Source organism: Lissotriton helveticus, chromosome 10 (assembly GCF_964261635.1).
Source record: "Lissotriton helveticus chromosome 10, aLisHel1.1, whole genome shotgun sequence".
Lineage (NCBI taxonomy): Eukaryota > Metazoa > Chordata > Amphibia > Caudata > Salamandridae > Lissotriton > Lissotriton helveticus.
Window position 1 is genome coordinate 841,012,640 of NC_136071.1, and position 19,004 is coordinate 841,031,643.

Sequence of the window (19,004 nt, forward strand, 5' to 3'; positions counted from 1 at the left end):
GGCATTAATGATACTTGGACACATTGCATCTGCGGTCCTTCCTCCACTATCTCTGACCGCAAGAACTGTCATTTGCTCAAGCGACTTAGAACACTCCGATATCACAGATTCCAATCTGAATTCTGACATCAAGTCTGATTCGAGCATTCGCAGCACGTACACCCCACCCCGAGAGTCTGGTGATCCAGGCCTCTATGTCCCAGACCGCATTCCCGTCCGCTCCCCCGGATCGGGAATCCAAAAGTCTCGATCAGTTTGGGAAGAAACTGTTCTCCTCAGTCAGCTTGGGGTTGCGGTCCATTAATACCGTGTGCCCTTTGGGCCGTTACACCCACTATCTGTTGGATACGGTGGTGGACGTGCTGTCTCAGTGTCCGGAGGAGGCCCGGACATGGCTCCCCCAGGCTCTTGCTGATGGGCAAGATGCGGCACGATATTTCATCCTATGTGGACTTCATACCACGGACTCGCTGGGCAGAGCGATTTCCACGACGGTGGCGATCCGTCGCCACGCCTGGCTGAGGTCCGCCAATTTTTCGGGGGATGTCCAGAACACACTCATGGACATGCCCTTCGATGGCTATCGCCTTTTTGGGGACAAAGCAGGCAGTGCGCTTGAACGTTTCAAGGACTCCAGGGCTATGGCCAAGTCCTTGGGCCTGTCGGGCCAGCGCCAGCAGACTTCTGCTTTTCGTCCCTTTCGTGTCCAAGGAAGGGGCGTCCCCACACTTTCGTCCAGCCACAGGCCGCACAACCAACCTCAACGCGGACGTGGTAACTGCCGTGGCGGTGCAGGGAGACAGAGGCCCGGTCAGTCCACATCCACCCCTGCAGCATCCGCCTCAAAGCCCTCCTAGTCCGTGCTTTCAGGCCCATTCAATGCGAGTGGAGGGCAGGGTTTCCCATCACTTCGGGCAGGTGGGTGCTGCAAATCGTCCGAAGGGGCTACTCCCTCCCTTTCGAGGCAACCCCTCCAGCCATGCCACCGCAGTACCACTGCATGTCGGGGATCACTTGCGACTTATGCAGGACGAAGTTACGGCCCTCTTGGCCAAGGGGGCCATCGAGCGCGTTCCTGGGCCAGAAGTAGGTTGTTACTCCCACTACTTTCTGGTTCCCAAGAAGGGCAAAGGGGGCCTACATCCTATCTTGGCCCTCAGGAGCGTCAACTGCTTCCTCCGGAAGGAGATGTTCAAGATGCTGACTTTAGTTCAGGTCATGGCTGCCCTAGACCCTGGAGACTGGATGGTAGCGTTGGATTTGCAGGACGCTTATTTCCATATCCCAGTCCTGCCGACCCACCTGCGCTACCTGCAGTTCACGGTAGGCCACGAGCACTTTGTTTACCGTGCTCCCCTTCGGCCACACCAGTGCCCCTGGGGTGTTCACGAAAATGATGGCTGTTGACGCAGCTCATCTGTGCAGATCAGGGGTTCCAGTCTTCCCCTTTCTCGATGACTGGTTGTTGAAGGCGGGCTCGCCCCAGACAGTCATCGTCAATCTCCTGCACTCGCTGGGGTTTACCATCAACGTGCCGAAGTCACACTTGAGTCCCTCTCAGAAGCTCCTCTTCATCGCAGCGGTTCTGGACTCGGCGCAGTTTCGGGTTTATCCTCCCGAGCAGCGGGTTCGGGATATTCAGGCTCTGATTCCGATCTTTCGGCCTTTATCCCGAGTTTCAGTCAGGCTGACGCTGCGGCTCCTGGGGCTGATGGCCTCCTGCATCTTGCTGGTATATCACGCCAGGTGGCGGATGCGGGCTCTGCAGTGGGACCGGAAGTTCCAGTGGGCACCAGCATCAGGGCAACCTGTCTGACCACGTCCCGATCTCAGAGGACACTGCAAATCAGCTGCAGTGGTGGCTCACGGATCGCGATTGGGTCAGCGGCAGATCCCTCTCCTTCCCCAACACAGTGGTGATGGATGCGTCCCTCCTGGGATGGTTGAGATCAGAGGCCTCTGGTCTCCGGTGGAGTCCCGGCTCCATATCAACCTTCTCGAGCTGCGGGTGATCCGCCTTGCACTGAAGGCATTCCTTCCCTCTGTCCGGGGAAGTGTATTGCAGGTGTTCACGGACAACACCACGGCCATGTGGTACTGCAACAAACAGGGCGGGGTGGGGTCGTGGACCCTTTGTCAGGAGGTGCTGCGCCTCTGGACATGGCTGGAACACCAGGGCGTCACCCTGGTGGTTCAACACCTGGCAGGTTCCCAAGGCGGACGAACTCAGCCAGCGGTGCATGATGGATCACAAGTGGTGTCTGAACTCGGACGTGGCGCAAGGTCTCTTACAGCAGTGGGTAGAGCCGTGGTTAGATCTATTCGCCACCGAAGAGAACGCTGAATGTCATCAGTTCTGTGTGGTGGAATTTCCAAGGCGGCACTCGCTCGGCGACGCTTTTCGTCGCGAGTTGAGTTGTGGTCTGTTGTACGCCTTTCCGCCTATACCACTTCTGCCCAGAGTGCTGAAGAAGATCAGGCGCAACCGTGCCCAAGACATCCTTGTGGCTCTGGACTGGGCACAAAGATACTGGTATCCCGAGCTACTCAGTATGTCAGTTGATCCCCCGATTCGTCTGCCTCTTCAGGAGGACCTTCTGTCGCAGCAACAGGGGACAGTCCTCCACCCGAACCTGTCCAGTCTCCACCTACATGCGTGGAGTTTGAGCTGCGACAGTTGAGGCCATTTGACTTGCCTCCTGAAGTTTGTGATGTCATTCTGGCAGCCAGGCGTCCCTCCACAAAAATGGTATCCGCCTGCAGGTGGAACAAATTTGTGGCATGGTGCACAGCAAAGGCTGTGGATCCCCTTTCTGTCCCTCTTTCTGAGGTTCTCGTCTTTCTTCTTTTCCAGCCCAGCAGGTCTCTGCTCTGGGCACCATCAAGGGATATCTTTCAGCTGTTTCCGCCTTCTTGAGGTTCCTGATCGGCCTTCTCTTGTCAATAGGTTCTTGAAAGGCATCACGCACATGTTCCCTCCTGTTCCTTTCGTTATGCCTCAGTGGGACTTGAACCTGGTTCTTACTTATCTGATGTGCGCTTTCTTTGAGCCACTTCATAATTGCCCTCTTCATCTTCTGACTCTCAAAACTGCTTTCCTGGTTGCCATCACCTCTGCCAGAAGAGTGAGTGAGCTCCAGGCTCTTTAATCTAAACCTCCTTTCCTCTCAGTCCATCCGGACAAGATTATTCTGAGGATTCATCCTTCTTTTCTGCTCAAGGTTGTTACTGCCTTTCACATCGGCCAGTCCATTACCTTGCCCACCTTCTTTCCGCCTCCGCATTCCTCGAAAGAGGAAGAGTGGCTCCACCGTCTGGACCCAAAATGTACGCTTTCCTTTTACCTCAACCGCACACAACAGTTCCAGGTGGACGACCAACTCTTTGTTGGCTACGTGGGCGCTAAGAAGGGACGGGCGGTGCACAAGCGGACCATCTCTCGGTGAGTCGTTTTGTGCATCAAGGTCTGTTATTCCTTGGCTAATAAAGAGCCTCCTGTGGGGTTGCGCACCCATTCCACTCGGGCCACGGCATCTTCTACTGCCCTGGGTCGGGGAGTCCCTTTGCAGGACATTTGTCAGGCAGCTACGTGGGCCTTGCTGCACACGTTTGCCAAGTACTACTGCCTGCACAGTCAAGTCCGGAGAGATGGCTTTTTTGGCCGTTCCATTCTCCAGGACTTCCTGGTGTGATCTTGGTTCGCAGACCCACCATGGGGTTGGTATTGCTGGGGTATCTATTCTAAGGTAAGGAATCTAACTAACGTGCTTCTTTCAGATTAGTTAGATTCCTTACCGCCCCACCCACCCTCCCCGTTCTGTGAACTGATATCTAGGGTTAAGGTATCTCCCTTTGAGGACCCTAGTTTCATGGCACTAGTGTTGGTTTCTTGCATGGCTCTGCGTTCCTGGCACAGAAAGCTATGTACAGAACTGACGTCAGCACGCGAGGGCGGCGTCTAAGTACTCCGACGACGTCATCCCGGCGATCACGACGACGGACGTGGAGCCGCAGACGACGCCTACCGACGCGCAGGGGTACTGCTGACGAAAACTTTCAAAAAACCAGTCTGACGCCTGGGTGTAATTCTAAGGTAAGGAATCTAACTAACTAATGTTTCTTACAGATATATCGTTACTGAAGGTAAGTAATTTGTTCTTCTATGCCATCCTCCTCATTTTTATGTAGCGATGGACTGTATGATTTGGTGGATGATATTGCGAAACACAAAATCCTTCAATGGAGATTTTTGTCATGAGGTTTTTATCCAAAATATGAAAGCTGTTATACTCTTTAACACGGGTGATTAACATACGAAATAGTATAGTATGCATAAATCATTGAAAAATGTTCAGTTTTAGGTGTTATTTGTATACCTTTTGTGTATCCATTAGGTGATAAGCAGGTTGTGTTCTTATTATAACTGTAGCAATTATGTGAAATAAAACTAAGGAGTTGTATTTCGGGATATTGCGTATTACTTTATTAGCTGGTTAAGAGCACATTTTAAAATAGTGAGTTGATTGAATTTTACTTAAATAAAGATGACATTTGTTTGCTTGCAGTCCACTGTTCATTTGTTTGAACCGGACGATAATCTAAAGTTGTAGTTGTTTCAATTCAAGGTTTAACAACTGATTTCAGGCTAGCCATGTTAAAGAAGGAGGAAGTGCAGGCCTCATCCCCAGCCAGTTCCTAGAAGAGAAGAGGAAAGCATTTGTTCGAAGGGACTGGGAAAATTCAGGTAATGTTTCATTCAAAACATAAAATGCTTACATTCGTTTTGAATAATCCATTTAAGTTAATCTGTTATTAGGAGCATTTTAATGCGAATCGGATATGTAAATTGTCATTTCATGGAAAAAGTAGCTAAAGGTAAAGGACTGGTTGATACCATGTTATAAACAATATTTGCAAAAATTCGGTTATTGAATGGCAGTGAAGGAAACGCCAGCTGTGCCTACAAAATCGTCTTCTGCTTTTCTTCTGTATCATTCTTTTGCAGTCCGTACTTTTTGTGAAAGTTTGTTGCTCTCTTGTGGTAAAATGATCTCCTTGATTAAAATGTATGATTTTATTTTTGCTCTTAACTTTTTCGTAGATAAATAGTGCCTCATTGAGTAACTTTTCGTTTTGAGTCTTACTTTACAGCGATAGGAAAAAAAGGAAATGCCACCATAATATTCTATAGCTTTGTGTTCATGCATTACTGACCTTGATATAGCCACCACTAAACTCTATCAGTAGATAAATGTCCTTATTTATTCAACAAAAAGCGTCTCATTAAAAAAATACATTTTTATCTCCATGCTCATCCCATCCTCCCGTACCTGAACTAACTGAAAACCTCTGCCATGTACAACTCCTTTTAAAATTTTACTTTATTAAGGGCTCTCAATATTTTGCTGTCATTAAGATCAGTTGTGCACTTAAAACAAAATGCTTACTCGCGTCTGTCCTTCAACATAACATATTGCAGGATAAATGCTGGAAAAATGATGGCAAAAATTAGAGTATATCGCCGACTATGAATATTCCCTCAGAGGATACGCGTGGCTAAAAGAGGGTACTGGCACTGTTTTTACTTTTGGGGAAACCTGTTAATAAACACATCAGTCTATTTAGAAATCTCCCAATTCTCACTTACAGACGATTGGCATCAATACACTATTAATTAAATAAGTATTTATTTAAAATATTTCCTTATCAGGTTTTTATAGATCAACATAACAACCAATCAAATCAAACTAAATCAAAACATAGGACTAGCAACCCATCGTAACTGCAAATAAACCCCACCCCTCCTCCCTCCCATTGCCACACTTCCTGCCTCCCTATACAGTGTTATCTTGCACATACACGACTATATGAACGAGTAGTTTTTGTAGCCTGCACTATCTGATGTTAGTCCCATTGACAAATAGACTCTTGAGAGTCTCTGGCCTTCACACATTAAATAACTCCACATCAAACAACAATGTCCATAATACTTTACTTCTATCCTTCATGAACCATCAGACCACGACGACGACTCCTTCCTCCTCCACACGGACGCATTTCCTGATTCCAGTGGGGGTCGTCTTAAAATCAATCAATCAATCAGTCTGTCTAGATTTCCAGGTCATGCATCCGTTTCTGGAGTGTCTGCATCTCCTTTATCCGTCAGGACTCTACACCTTCCCATTCCACTACGTCCTCACAATTAGAATACATCTTAAATTGATACTTTACATTCCCGCAGAATAATCACATTGGGCTCATAAGGACGAGAAACATTTTGTATGTAGATACATCTTTACACAGTAAGTGAGGATAAAGCTAAAACAAGAGATATTATATTGATATATATATATATATATATATATATATATATATGTGTATATATGTGTGTGTATTTGTATGTCTATATATATATATATATATATATATATATCATATATATATAGATCACATATAACATATATATAACTTTATATATATATACTATATATATTGCACACCACAAACTTCTCTTTCTGTAAGGAATATATATATCTATATATCTCACATGTACACCACTGGCTTAAATAACTATCTACATAGACTATCACCATTGGAAAATCTGTGTCATATGGGGTTTAACTAGAAGAACACAAATATTCTGTGTTTTTTTTTTTTGCTAGAAACACCAAACCCAATACAAAGGAAACGTATTTTTTTTCTTCCAATACTACCTAATGCGATTCAGCAAGGAAGTATTTTTTAAAATTCCAGCAACAGCCAAATATATTACTAAGAGGATTGAGGAAAATAGATAATCTCCTCAGGAACCCTTTTGTATTAAACCCAATCTAAAGCCAAACTCAGTAATAGTGAGTACAGCATAAAAATATAACACAACTAATCCTCCACTATGGGACCATCCATAGACAGGATTAAGAGTAAATGTCAGGATGGGGTGGAGATGAAGACAAAAAGTGGTCCTACAACACAATAGTGTTGCCAGCTGCATAGCATTATCATCTAGGTATGGGAGCCACCTGTGGGAAAAGTAGAAGAAAAATACCAACATTGCTGTAAGAACAAAAGCAAGAAGTACAGCGAAGCAAATACACTCCAAATATGCGCTTAAAATCATCATCATTAAAGGTACTAGACACTGCTAGAAACCCCCGAGTGCAAGTATGATATAAAGAAGGCATGACTGGCTCAGAATTTCAGACCTTATGGAAGAGGTGCAGTTACACATTATAGATGATTAGCTGGGGAGCATATGCCCAGCAGCAAACCCTTAAGCCAATATAGCCACAGGCACAATGCTGACTAACAAGTTCTGAGATGTCTTCAAACCTGAGACAGAGAAGGGAAAGCAGCAGAACCAAAGAGTTTGCCATTTCTGCCAAGTTACAAGACCATACCCTTCTACCCCCGACTGCAGGGCACCAGCTATCAGCCCTAAAAATGGGAAACATCACCTCTGACAAGTGGGTGTTATCAGCAGTCACACAAGGATATTCCCTAGAACTCTTGCAAATGCCACCAATGATATGCCCACCAAATTTATGATAAAAAAGACTATAATTAGGAGCAATTAAGTACATCTTTTAAAGAAGGCAAATGTGCTATTCCTAGAGACCAATAGTTTGAGTTCCACAAGAAGAACGACATCAACAATTATATTTGTGGTTCCTGATGCCAAAAGCAGATTTAATACTGTGACTTGCTCAAGCTATGGTTTTGGAACCCCTCGACCAAGGCACAAAGGTTCAAGATGACTACATAGCAAGATGTAATTTCCACTGCTCACCCAGCAAACCATTTGGCCACATAATATTTCAAACATGCATACTTCGACATCCTCATGCAGAAGGTGACCAGCCATGTATGTGAATGCGTACCTAGACTGTTAACTAGTACGGGATCATTCCTTCAAACAATGCCAGATAATTTACGAAGAAGATAATAAGCATGTGACATCAGTTTGTGTTCACTGTAAAACTGAAAAAAAATAATCAGTCAGTCCATCCTAAATAAAGTATTTTCTGTTAGTCTTGAGAAATACAGGCAATTCAGTGGTCATACCATTGCAAAAGAGAGTGCTGAGATTTGGGGATTATGTTTGCATCAGTCAGATTTGACTGTCTCTGTTTGTGAGAAATATGAATAAATTGCTGAGAATTAGTGAATTCTGTATACCATATGCATGGGTCCGTATGGGAACAGTGCACTAATGATAAAATAAACAGTGGCCACAGGCTGGAGAATTGATAGCATCTACTGGTTGGCACTAGCAGTTGTGAACAAAGCACAATATGTTGTGGGGATCTGTTCCACATCACTGAGCCCCACTGCGATGATAACAGATAGGGGCACTTTTGAACATACTACAAGTATTAGGACATTGGTCCACAGAAAAAACAAGAAAAACATTACTAATTCTCTGTAGCTGAAAACAGACTTCCAAGCCTTTATACTCTTCTAGTACATATGAAAATGAGTAGTACAAATCCAGACAACCACCACCACAGTGTTTTATTTCAACAAAATGCTATCCTAACTCAGAGATTTGGCACTTGGCCATTCTCAACAGTGACTCACTTGCGGCACACGATATACAAGGAGAGCAGTATCTCATAGCAAATACCTTAAGCAGAACAGTTGAGACAGCTAATGTATGAGTTGAATCAACACATTTTAGACAAAACTTTTTTTAAGAGGTGTTGATATAATATTGATCTGTTTTCCATCCAATGTCAATGCAAAATGCCCACACCTCTTTACCTGGTACCTGCAATCTCAATTGAAGGAGAAATCGGTGGTGCAAAACCTTTGTATGGGATTTTCCACAAATCCACTCCTAGTAGTCATTCACAAGAATGTTCCCTCTAAAATGACGAAAATTCTCCTTACCATGTTGGGTTCACAAATCATGGTATTCCCATCTCATGCCTATTTTGCAAAACATTCAGCGGAAGATGCCAGTATTCCCACTCCTACCAGTTCAACATAACCAGATGTGGCACTCAGAATCCAAGAGTCTGACTTGGGAGCCAGGCTCCATAGGACATAGAGTTTGATCACTTAAATATGCTTGATACATTTATGAATCTGTGAAAGGAAGCAATAAAACCACTGCACAGAAGTACTATGTGGCAAAGTGGAAAAGGTATATTAGTCCGTGTTATTCACATCACAAAGTAGAAGGATGAGACAGTAAGTACCATACACAGTTGATAGAGTGCAAGTTCAGTTTTCCGACACTGGTGATACCTTTGTCTGCTGTTTCGGCATAGCTGATGGGACAAAGACAGCTGTCCAGTTTCTCAGTGCCACTGTTGAAGCATTTTTTGGGATGGATCAAAGATGCTGTATCCTCACACAAAATATCAACAGCACATAGGAATGTAAATATTGCTTTAAGTAAACCATTATTACCATCATTTGAAAAAATGCACAAAGCATTAATAAAGTATTTACCTTTCGAGACAGTTTTTTCAATTGCTTTCTTTGCACAGAGTACGTGAAAGTCTGACTCTAAAATAAATATTTGCAGATACACTAGCATAAAGTAGTAATGAGTACAAATCCAAAATTGGATTCCAAGAGAAGCTTCTGAAGTTCATCTTAATCAATTAATACACTTCTGATTTCTTTTTTTCAAGAAACCCTGTAAACAAAGGTTATTAGAGAGACAAAACAATTCCGTGTTGCACATTTTGCATAGTTCAAGGTTAAAGCTGGAACAAAGACAACAATTACCACATGCATTGTTGAAGCAATTCAATGATGTTACTTTTATGGCAGGAAAGACCCTGACAGTGAGACCAAGAACTCGCTCAACACAGAAAAAGCAACATAGTTTGCATACTTCCCTCACTGACACGTGTGGCTTCAACATGGATGAAAAGAGTGGTGGTGCGGCGCACAGCTGTTTGTTTGTTTGGGGTTTACAATGGTTGAAAAACTTAAAGAAGTTTCGGGTGCTCCGCCAAGAGACGCAACCGTCCAAGTGCGTCGTGTGAAGAACTTGGTTGAGTGCGTTACAAGAGAAGTCAACGCATCCTTGGGATTGGGCACACACGTTGGGTTCGTCACGAAAGGGACAGACTCCAAAATAGGTTACAACATTTGATTGATTTATTCAAAGTTTTCTTTCGTTGGTTATCAAGGTTTTGAAAAGTTCATAAATTCCGATTTTTCATTCAAATCATGTGAATCAATACAAATAGTTTTCAAGGAACGATGCTCCAATGCATTTCGGGCAATGGATGCCCTTTTTCAAGGAGCTCTGTGAACGCAAAATAATATGCTTTTACCATTCAACTCAAGGTGTTCAAATACATTGCAATCGATACATTTCATGTTACAAAGATACCTGTGTACCTTAATACCCAAGGTTGCAAAAATGGGTGTATACCTTATAACCCAGGGTGTAGAATATGGGGTGCTGGGAGTGGTTGAAATGAAGGGGTGGGGGTCCTGTCGGAGACAGTATGATCGGGGTCAAAAATGCGAGATGGTGAGGGCAGAACACTTATGTATTCGTTTTGAAGCAGGATTGACTCGCAAGCTGAAAAGGAAATTAAAGGCAAACTGTAAAAAACAGTTACGAACACTGTTGCAAAAGACGTTTAAATTGGAGCTCCAACTTACTTGGGAATGCTCGGTGAGACGGTTCGGGTGTTCCGTGAAAGTCGCGAAGGACTCACGGAGTTGGTGCGGAGTTTAGGGATATTTTAAAAAACGTCAGTGGAACTGAAAGGCGGTGACATGGGAGGGTTGAAGAAAGTGAGAAAGGACTGGGGTTGAAAAAAGGGAGCGGCCATGATTAAGTGGAGTGTGGATGTTAAAGGAGATAGTGTTAAATGTAAACAGATGCACATGTAAAGGGTGGTACTCGAGTTTAGCAGACAAAAGATACAATGTAAAACAAATATATCAACAGAGATGCTATAAAAAGCAACTAAGTTCAATCCGGTCATTGAGACCGTAAGGCTTCATCGCCTGCAGTCTGTAAATCCAGGCTGTCTCCCGTTGGAGAAGAGTTTTGTTGTTGTCCTTGCCTTCTTTTTTGCAAACAATTTCTAGCACCAAGAATTTTAATTGTGCCACGTTGTGGTTTGATTCGTTAAAGTGTGTAGCAATGCTTGATTTTTGATTTTTTGTGCGTATGTTTGATTTATGTTCGTTGAGACGAACTTTAATTTTTCTGGTGGTTTTGCCCACGTATATCTTGCCACATGGGCATTTCAATAGGTAAATTAAGTTGCTTGAGTCGCATGTAGCATTGACATGTAACTTAATTTTGAATCCTCTCATGGGGTGATTGATGTAGTTTCCTGTGATGGTGTTATTGCAGCTATTGCAGTTATGACATAGGCGTGTGCCAACATGGGAAACTTGTGGTGTTGGTTCTTTGGACAGGATTTCTTTCAAGTTTTCAGATCTTGTATATGCAAATATTGGAGGGTCTTTGAATAAATTGCCAAAATCAGGTTCGGAAGATAAAATGCGCCAATGTCTCAAGATTATGCTTTTGTACGTTTTGCTGGAAGTTGAATATTTTGAGACTATCACAGTTCTTTTTTCCTCGTTTTCTCTGATCTTTTTAAAGCTTCCTGGCGTGTCACGGTGGATGCTTTTTTGATGGCTTCATAAAGAGGTTCTGGTGGATACCCTGTATTGGCAAATCTTCTAGCCACTTCCTCCATTTTAGCTGAGCATGTTTCAGGATCAGATACAATGCGTTTAATCCTGAGCATCTGACTATGGTAGGTTTCTTTTGAGAGCATGTTGATGAAAGCTGGTGTAATGCACCGTGTTGTTCCGGTCTGTGGTTTTGCGAAAGAGATCAGTGGTGAACCCTGTTTCTGTGATTTTTACTAGGACGTCAAGGAAGGTTATCTGATGTTCACTAATATTCCATGTCAAAGAGATTCTGTTGTGACGAACCCAACGTGTGTGCCCAATCCCAAGGATGCGTTGACTTCTCTTGTAACGCACTCAACCAAGTGCTTCAACATGGATAGCAGTCCAGGCTGTTTAAACATTTCATTGGTACTTATCAACCTTCAAATCCTCTACCTTGGGGCAGATAATGCTGCATAAATGCTCCATAGCATGTAAATAGAGAAATCATTTATGGTACAAATTAAACTGGTTACCTATAAAAATAAATTGTAGCTTGAAATTATAGATTCACACACGATTCTCTCTCCTATCCTGTAAATAGGATAAGTACATACTATTTATTTGAAAGGATTAAAATAGTTTACAATAAACAGATCTTGATCCACTCGTACACAGAATAGGCAGGGTAACATAATCAAAAAATGGTAGCCTTATAACAGGGCATTGTGTCCTTATGCTGAACCGCACAGGGAATACACACATTATGTCTGTAGTTGACACCAAAAGGTGAAACCTTTATTTCTATTAAAGACCATTCTGGACTTAATCCCTAGATGGTGGAATAATGCACATTGTGTGAATCTTTAAGAGATTCACGCTGCAAAGTTATTGGCACTGATAAGTAAATAGTTGCATTCAACCCAGGAGTCCACAAACAACAAACACAATTAGAGATTCTGCAAGAGCATTCTCACTCTTGAGAACAGAGTGGGATCCTAGTATGGGGTTTCAGTTTTTATATGTCCTCTTATTTGTAGCTCTCATGGAGTGTGGTGTAAGAAACAGTTGCCTGGTGGGCTCCTGTAATCTTGGTATTAGACACAAAAGCCGTCTTTCTTGTTGTGTGATTTGCAAGGTCTCAAAAATACCTGAAGTTAGAACTTGCTAAAGCATAGATGTAATATTTAGGTTTCTCTTCACTTTGTTCGAAACCTTGTATATTTACTGAATCTCATCTGACGGTGTTTTTGACAGGCCATATTTGAGGTGATCTAGGGCAATGCCTCTGTTTTTAAAAAGATATACATCTACACGGCCTTCCGTCCTTGGACTGTGGGACCTCTACCACTATCCGCTACAGCTGTGGATAAAGCCTGTAGTGGTTCCTTTAGGACACTATCTGGAATCGGGTGGGTGATTTCTCATGCCACTTGAAGCTAAGATCGGGAGGTACACTCCTCCCAGACCTTGTTGTTGGCATGAAACCTCTTGGTAGATTTCTCCTTTCTATTGGCCAGAAGGCCTAGGTTAGCCCCCAAGCCAGTAGCCCTGTCAAACCTTCTACTTCCTATTTGGCACCTCTTGGCGTACCTTACACCAAGTTGTGTGAAAATCTGAAAGGCAGACCTATAATAGAATTATTTGAAAGGTTTCAGATAAGTCAGTAGTTGAACTAACCCTTAGTTTTCATGCCCTTTGTAGTATTTCACAATGACGCATGTAACCTAGATTAGTACGCTTTTTAAGGCTTCCTAAAACTCAGTTATACTTACTTTGCAGTTTCCCAATGCAACAGGAATAAGGCATTTTAAATTCTCCTCTTATCAATTAGCTTATGTTATCACCCGTTCAAACTTTTATTTTACCATGGTATTATTCCATGCACTACTGAGTCGCAAGCTATTATTAATGCAATGATTTACAAAGCAAATAACTTTCACTTTCTAAATTCCCTTAATGCACTTTTCCCGTATTAATACACCAATCTGAAAGAAACAGGTTAGTATTAGATTCCTTACCGTAGAATATCCCTAGGCGTCAGACTGGATCCCAAAACTTTTGCGTAGCAGTACCCTTGCGCGTCGGTAGGCGTCGTCTGCGTCTCCGCGTGCGTCGGCGCTTGGATGACGACGCCGGAGTACTTAGACGCCGCCCTCACGCGTTGACGTCAGTTCTTTTTTCCGCACCAGCAAGCGCCGATCCGGAAAAAGTTGTACCCTAGTCAATTTTTGACTAACTTTTTCGATCCTTTTTGATCATCCTTCGAAGTCTCTCGACTCGACGGTTCCGGTAGGGATGCCCGGGTTCAAACCCTGCGTCGATTGCAGCCGAATGATGTTGGTTACCGACCTCCATCGCCGATGCCTTCACTGTTTGGGCCCCGACCACGACGACAAGTTATGCTCCCACTGCCGGGCCCTGACGTCCAAAGCTAGACTGGAGCGGTCCCGCAAGCGACTCGAGCTCCGGCAGTCAGACCCGCGCCGCTCGAGGTCCCGTTCCGGAAGGAGGTAGAGGGACCGATCGCGGGGCCGGAGTCACCACAGTTCCGGGAGTCGTTATCAGTCTTCGGGCTCGAAGTCCTCAGGTAAGAGGCACAAGAAGTCGAAGAGGCGACATCGGTCTTCTGACTCCCCCCCCCCCCCCCCCCCGCCGCTCACGCGACACGGCCCCCACAGCTCCGCCGGAGCCGCAAGCGTTGCGGCCTGCTCCATACCCGCCGGTCCCTGGGCAGCACGCGACACCAGAGGAGATAGTCCTTCCTCATGGCCATGAGGTCGCTCGCTCCTCCGTCGGGTTCCGCGGCGGCTTCGGGCCAAGCGGCCCCGACTGGGTCCCCCAGTGGGCCAGGTGCTTCGACGCCGTCGGCGACTTCGGTCCCGACGCCGCAGGGCCGGATCCGGGTCGCCGCCGGTCGACCTCACGACCTCGCCGGCCCCCAGGGTGCCTCCCCCGGCACCGTCCCAGGACGACGCCGTCCCCGTTCCTACCCTTGATTCGGGTCCGGAGACTTTTACTTCTACGATCCGGCCCCATCCTTTGAACCTGAGTACCAGGCGATGGGTGACGAGGGGGATTGGGATGGGTCGGAGGACCCTCTGGCACGTGATTGTCAGTCTTTTCAGGACTGGACAGGTGAGCTTGGGGAGGCCAGTGGTCTGGACACTTCACCCGACACTGGTTTTGTCTCCCCTCCTACCGTGGCTACGGAGGAGGCTGCCTATAGTGTGGTGCTGACGCGGACTGCCAAGGCCTTGGGCCTTGAGCTCCCCGTCGCGGCCGTGAGCACTAACCTCCTCACCGAGGTCCTTAAACTGCAGGCAAGCTCGGCCGAGCCTCTGCTGCCTTTTAATGAGGCCTTATCAGACATTCTTCTGGGCACTTGGTCCAAGCCCGCTACAGGTCTGCCTGTACATAGGAACGTGGCCAGGCGCCGGCTCTGGGCGACCCTTGCGTCCTGTCCACCCACCCCACCCCCGAGAGCCTGGTCATCCATGCCTCTAACTCCCAGACCGCATTCCCGTCGGCTCTCCCCGATCGGGAATCCAAGAGGTTTGAGCAATACGGGAAGAAGGTATTCTCCTCCCTGAGTTTGGGGTTGCGGTCAGTCAACACCGCATGCCTCTTGGGCCGTTACACCCACTCTCTGTGGGACACGGTCGTGGAGGTGCTGCCACAATGTCCGGAGGAGGCCCGGACTGAACTCGCCAAAGCCCTTTTAGGGGGGGGTCGAGATGCAGCACGGTATTCCATCCGGTGCGGGCTGGATACCACGGACTCACTGGGCAGAGCGATGGCAACGACGGTGGCGATTCGTCGCCACGCCTGGTTGAGGTCCGCCAACTTTTCGGCTGATGTCCAAAACAACCTTATGGACATGCCGTTTGATGGCCGTCGCCTCTTTGGCGACAAGGCAGACCATGCGCTTGAGCGCTTTAAGGACTCCAGGGCTAAGGCCAAGTCCTTGAGCCTCTTGGCCCCGCGCCAGCAAACGGCTGCCTTTCGCCCCTTTCGTGGCAAAGGAAGGGGCGCCCCCACACGTCCTGCCAGCCACGGGCCGCAGACTACCATCCAGCGAGGTGGCTAACGTGGAAACCGCCGTGGCGGCAGTCAGGGACAACGGCGAGGCCAGTCCACACCTGCCCCTGCAGCATCCGCCTCAAAACCCTCCTAGTCCAAGCTTTCAGGCCCATGTGACGACAGTGGGGGGCAGGGTTCGCCATCACCACCACCACTGGCGCACTGTCACATCGGACAGGTGGGTGCTGCAAATCGTCCGAAGGGGCTAATCCCTCCCCTTCGAGGCGTCCCCTCCAGCCATGCCACCGCAGTACCACCGCGTGTCGGGGGATCACTTAAAACTTCTACAAGAGGAAGTTAAGGCCCTCTTGGCCAAGGGGGCCATCGAGCACGTTCCTGGGCCAGAAGTAGGGTGTGGTTGTTACTCCCACTACTTTGTGGTACCCAAGAAGGGCAAAGGGGGCCTACGCCCTATCTTGGACCTGCGGAACGTCAACGGCATCCTCCGGAAGGAAAAGTTCAAGATGCTGACACTGGCTCAGGTCTTGGCTGCCCTGGACCCGGGAGACTGGATGGTAGCGTTGGACGCTTATTTTCACATCCCCGTCATGCCGGCCCACCGGCGTTACCTGTGGTTCACGGTAGGCCACGAGCACTTTCAGTTTACCGTGCTCCCCTTTGGCCTTACCAGCGCCCGACGGGTGTTCACGAAAGTGATGGCGGTGGTCGCAGCTCATCTGCGCAGGTTAGGGGTTTCAGTCTTCCCCTACCTCGACGACTGGTTGTTGAAGGCGGGCTCGCCCCAGACAGTCGTCAGCCACCTCCAGACTACGGCCGACCTCCTGCACCTGCTGGGATTCTCCATCAATGTGCCGAAGTCGCACCTGTGCCCCTCTCCGAAGCTCCTCTTCATCTGAGCAGTTCTAGACTCGGTGCAGTTTCGGGTTTATCCTTCCGAACAGCGGGTTCGGGATATTCAGGCTCTGATTCCGATCTTTCGGCCGTTATCCCGAGTCTCGGTCAGGTTGACGCTGCGGCTTCTGGGGCTGATGGCCTCCTGCATCCTTCTGGTACATCACACCCGGTGGCGGATGTGGGCTCTGCAGTGGGACCGGAAGTTTCAATGGGCCTAGCATCAGGGCAACTTGTCCGACCATGTCTTGATCTCGGAGGGCACTGTAAGACAGTTGCAGTGGTGGCTCACGGACCGCGATTGGGTCAGCGACAGATCCCTCTCCCTACCCCAACCAGAGCACGTGGTTGTGACGGACGCGTCCCTCCAGGGCTGGGGAGGCCACATGGGAGAGGCGGAGATCAGAGGCCTCTGGTCTCCGGCGGAGACCCAGCTCCATATCAACCTTCTGGAGCTGCGGGCGATCCGACTTGCACTGAAGGCATTCCTCCCCTCTGTCCGGGGGAGTGTAGTGCAGGTGTTCACGGACAACACCACCGCCATGTGGTACTGCAACAAACAGGGCGGGGTGGGGTCGTGGACCCTATGCCAGGAGGCTCTGCGCCTCTGGCAGTGGCTGGAACATCAGGGCGTGACCCTGGTGGTTCAACACCTGGCAGGTTCTATGAACGCCAGGACAGACGTACTTGGCTGTCTGTGCATGATGTATCACGAATGGCGTCTGAACTCGGACGTGGCGCAAGGCCTCTTTCAGCAGTGGGGAGAGCCTTGGTTAGATCTATTCGCCACAGAAGAGAACGTGCAATGTCATCAGTTCTGCGCGTTGGAATTTCCAAGGCGGCACTCGCTCGGAGACGCTTTTCGTCGCGAGTTTAGCTGCGGTCTGTTGTGCGCCTTTCCGCCTATACCACTTCTGCCCAGAGTGCTGAAGAAGATCAGGCATGACCGGGCCCAAGTTATCCTTGTGACTCCCGACTGGGCACGAAGATATTGGTATCCAGAACTACTCAGCATGTCTGTCGATCCCCCGATTTAGTCTGCCTCTTCAGGAGGACCTTCTGTTGCAGCAGCAGGGGACGGTCCTCCATCCGAACCTGTCCATTCTCCACCTACATGCGTGGAGTTTGAGCGGCGACAGTTGAGGCCATTTGTATATCTGTAAGAAACAGTAGTTAGTATTAGATTCCTTACCGCCCCACCTATCCTCCCCGTTCTGCGAACCGACATCTAGGGTTAAGGTCATCCCCTTTCAGGGCCTTAGTTTCATGGCACCAGTGTTGTTTTTTATCATGGCTCTGCGTTTCTGGCGCGGAAAAGCTGTGTATAAGAACTGACGTCAGCGCGCGAGGGCGGCATCTAAGTACTCCGGTGACGTCATCCCGGCGACGGACGAGGAGCCGCAGATGACGCCTACCGACGGGCAAGGGTACTGCTACGCAAAAGTTTCCGGATCCAGTCTGACGCCTGGGGATATTCTAAGGTAAGGAATCTAATACTAACTACTGTTTCTTACAGATATATCGTTACCGAAGGTAAGTAACTTGTGCCTCTGTCCTCCTCTATCTGGGCCTAGTCTGGGGGCTAACACAAGGAGGGGTGAGGTTAGAAGTGACCTACTGAAAGTAGTATTATTATTGCACACCATGTCTCAATGTAGTCCAAATTGCAGAAAGGCCAGGGTACCACTGTTAGAAATGGGATTTCTGGTTGGCTGAGGCTTGCGCCAAAGTCAGGCAGAAACCACCACTCTAGTTAGGGCAAGGAAGTTACACTCCAAAGATAACCCCTGCTCACCCCCTTAGCAACGTGACACGAGCAGCAAGGCTGATCCCGGAGGCAATGTAATTTAAGTATTTGCACATGCACCCACCAACAACAACATCCCAGGCCCCCCATAAAAGGAACTCAACACAAGTTTATATATAAAAGTAGCCTTTGTATTACCATAAACACATTAGGTCATAATCACACAGGTACACTGTGCCAACTGGCACTGGGCAATATTTACAGGGGATTATATACATGGGACAGGGCCACATGGGCCACTGTCAGGAATAGCACTTGGTAGAAATTAGCACTTAGAACATAGGATAATTGTAGCATAAAATAGCACTTGTAGAACACAACCAGTAATTACTGGTAAAAGGTATGTACATACTACGCAACTCTAGCCACCTTGGGCATATACCACGCAGGAACACAACCTTACTGGTATAACTATACTAGGTAAAACAACCTCCTAAGCATAAAAATACATTTAGAGGTATAGGCAAAAAGGCATTGCATATGATGCAAAAATCACATTAGGCAAGTATCACATTTGCGCACAAGATCACAGAACTGACCCCAGGCCAACTTGGCCTCTCAGGCGCTCACAGGCCCAATGTCCAGAATGTCTGGGCTGGCTGCGCAGGCAGCCAAAGAAGATTGGGCAATGGCCTAAACGTAGCAGCTGCCCACT

At 47.3% G+C, this 19,004-nt stretch overlaps 1 protein-coding gene across 2 annotated transcripts in view; it reads left to right on the forward strand.

The window, feature by feature from the left end:
* PALS2 (protein associated with LIN7 2, MAGUK p55 family member) overlaps positions 1 to 19,004 on the forward strand; it is an 811,509-nt gene that overhangs the window by 581,165 nt on the left and 211,340 nt on the right. For both annotated transcript variants that reach the window (XM_078663456.1, XM_078663457.1), the window contains exon 8: positions 4,645 to 4,744. In XM_078663456.1, the coding sequence (XP_078519582.1) occupies positions 4,645 to 4,744 (100 nt within the window). The remainder of the gene's footprint in view (positions 1 to 4,644; positions 4,745 to 19,004) is intronic.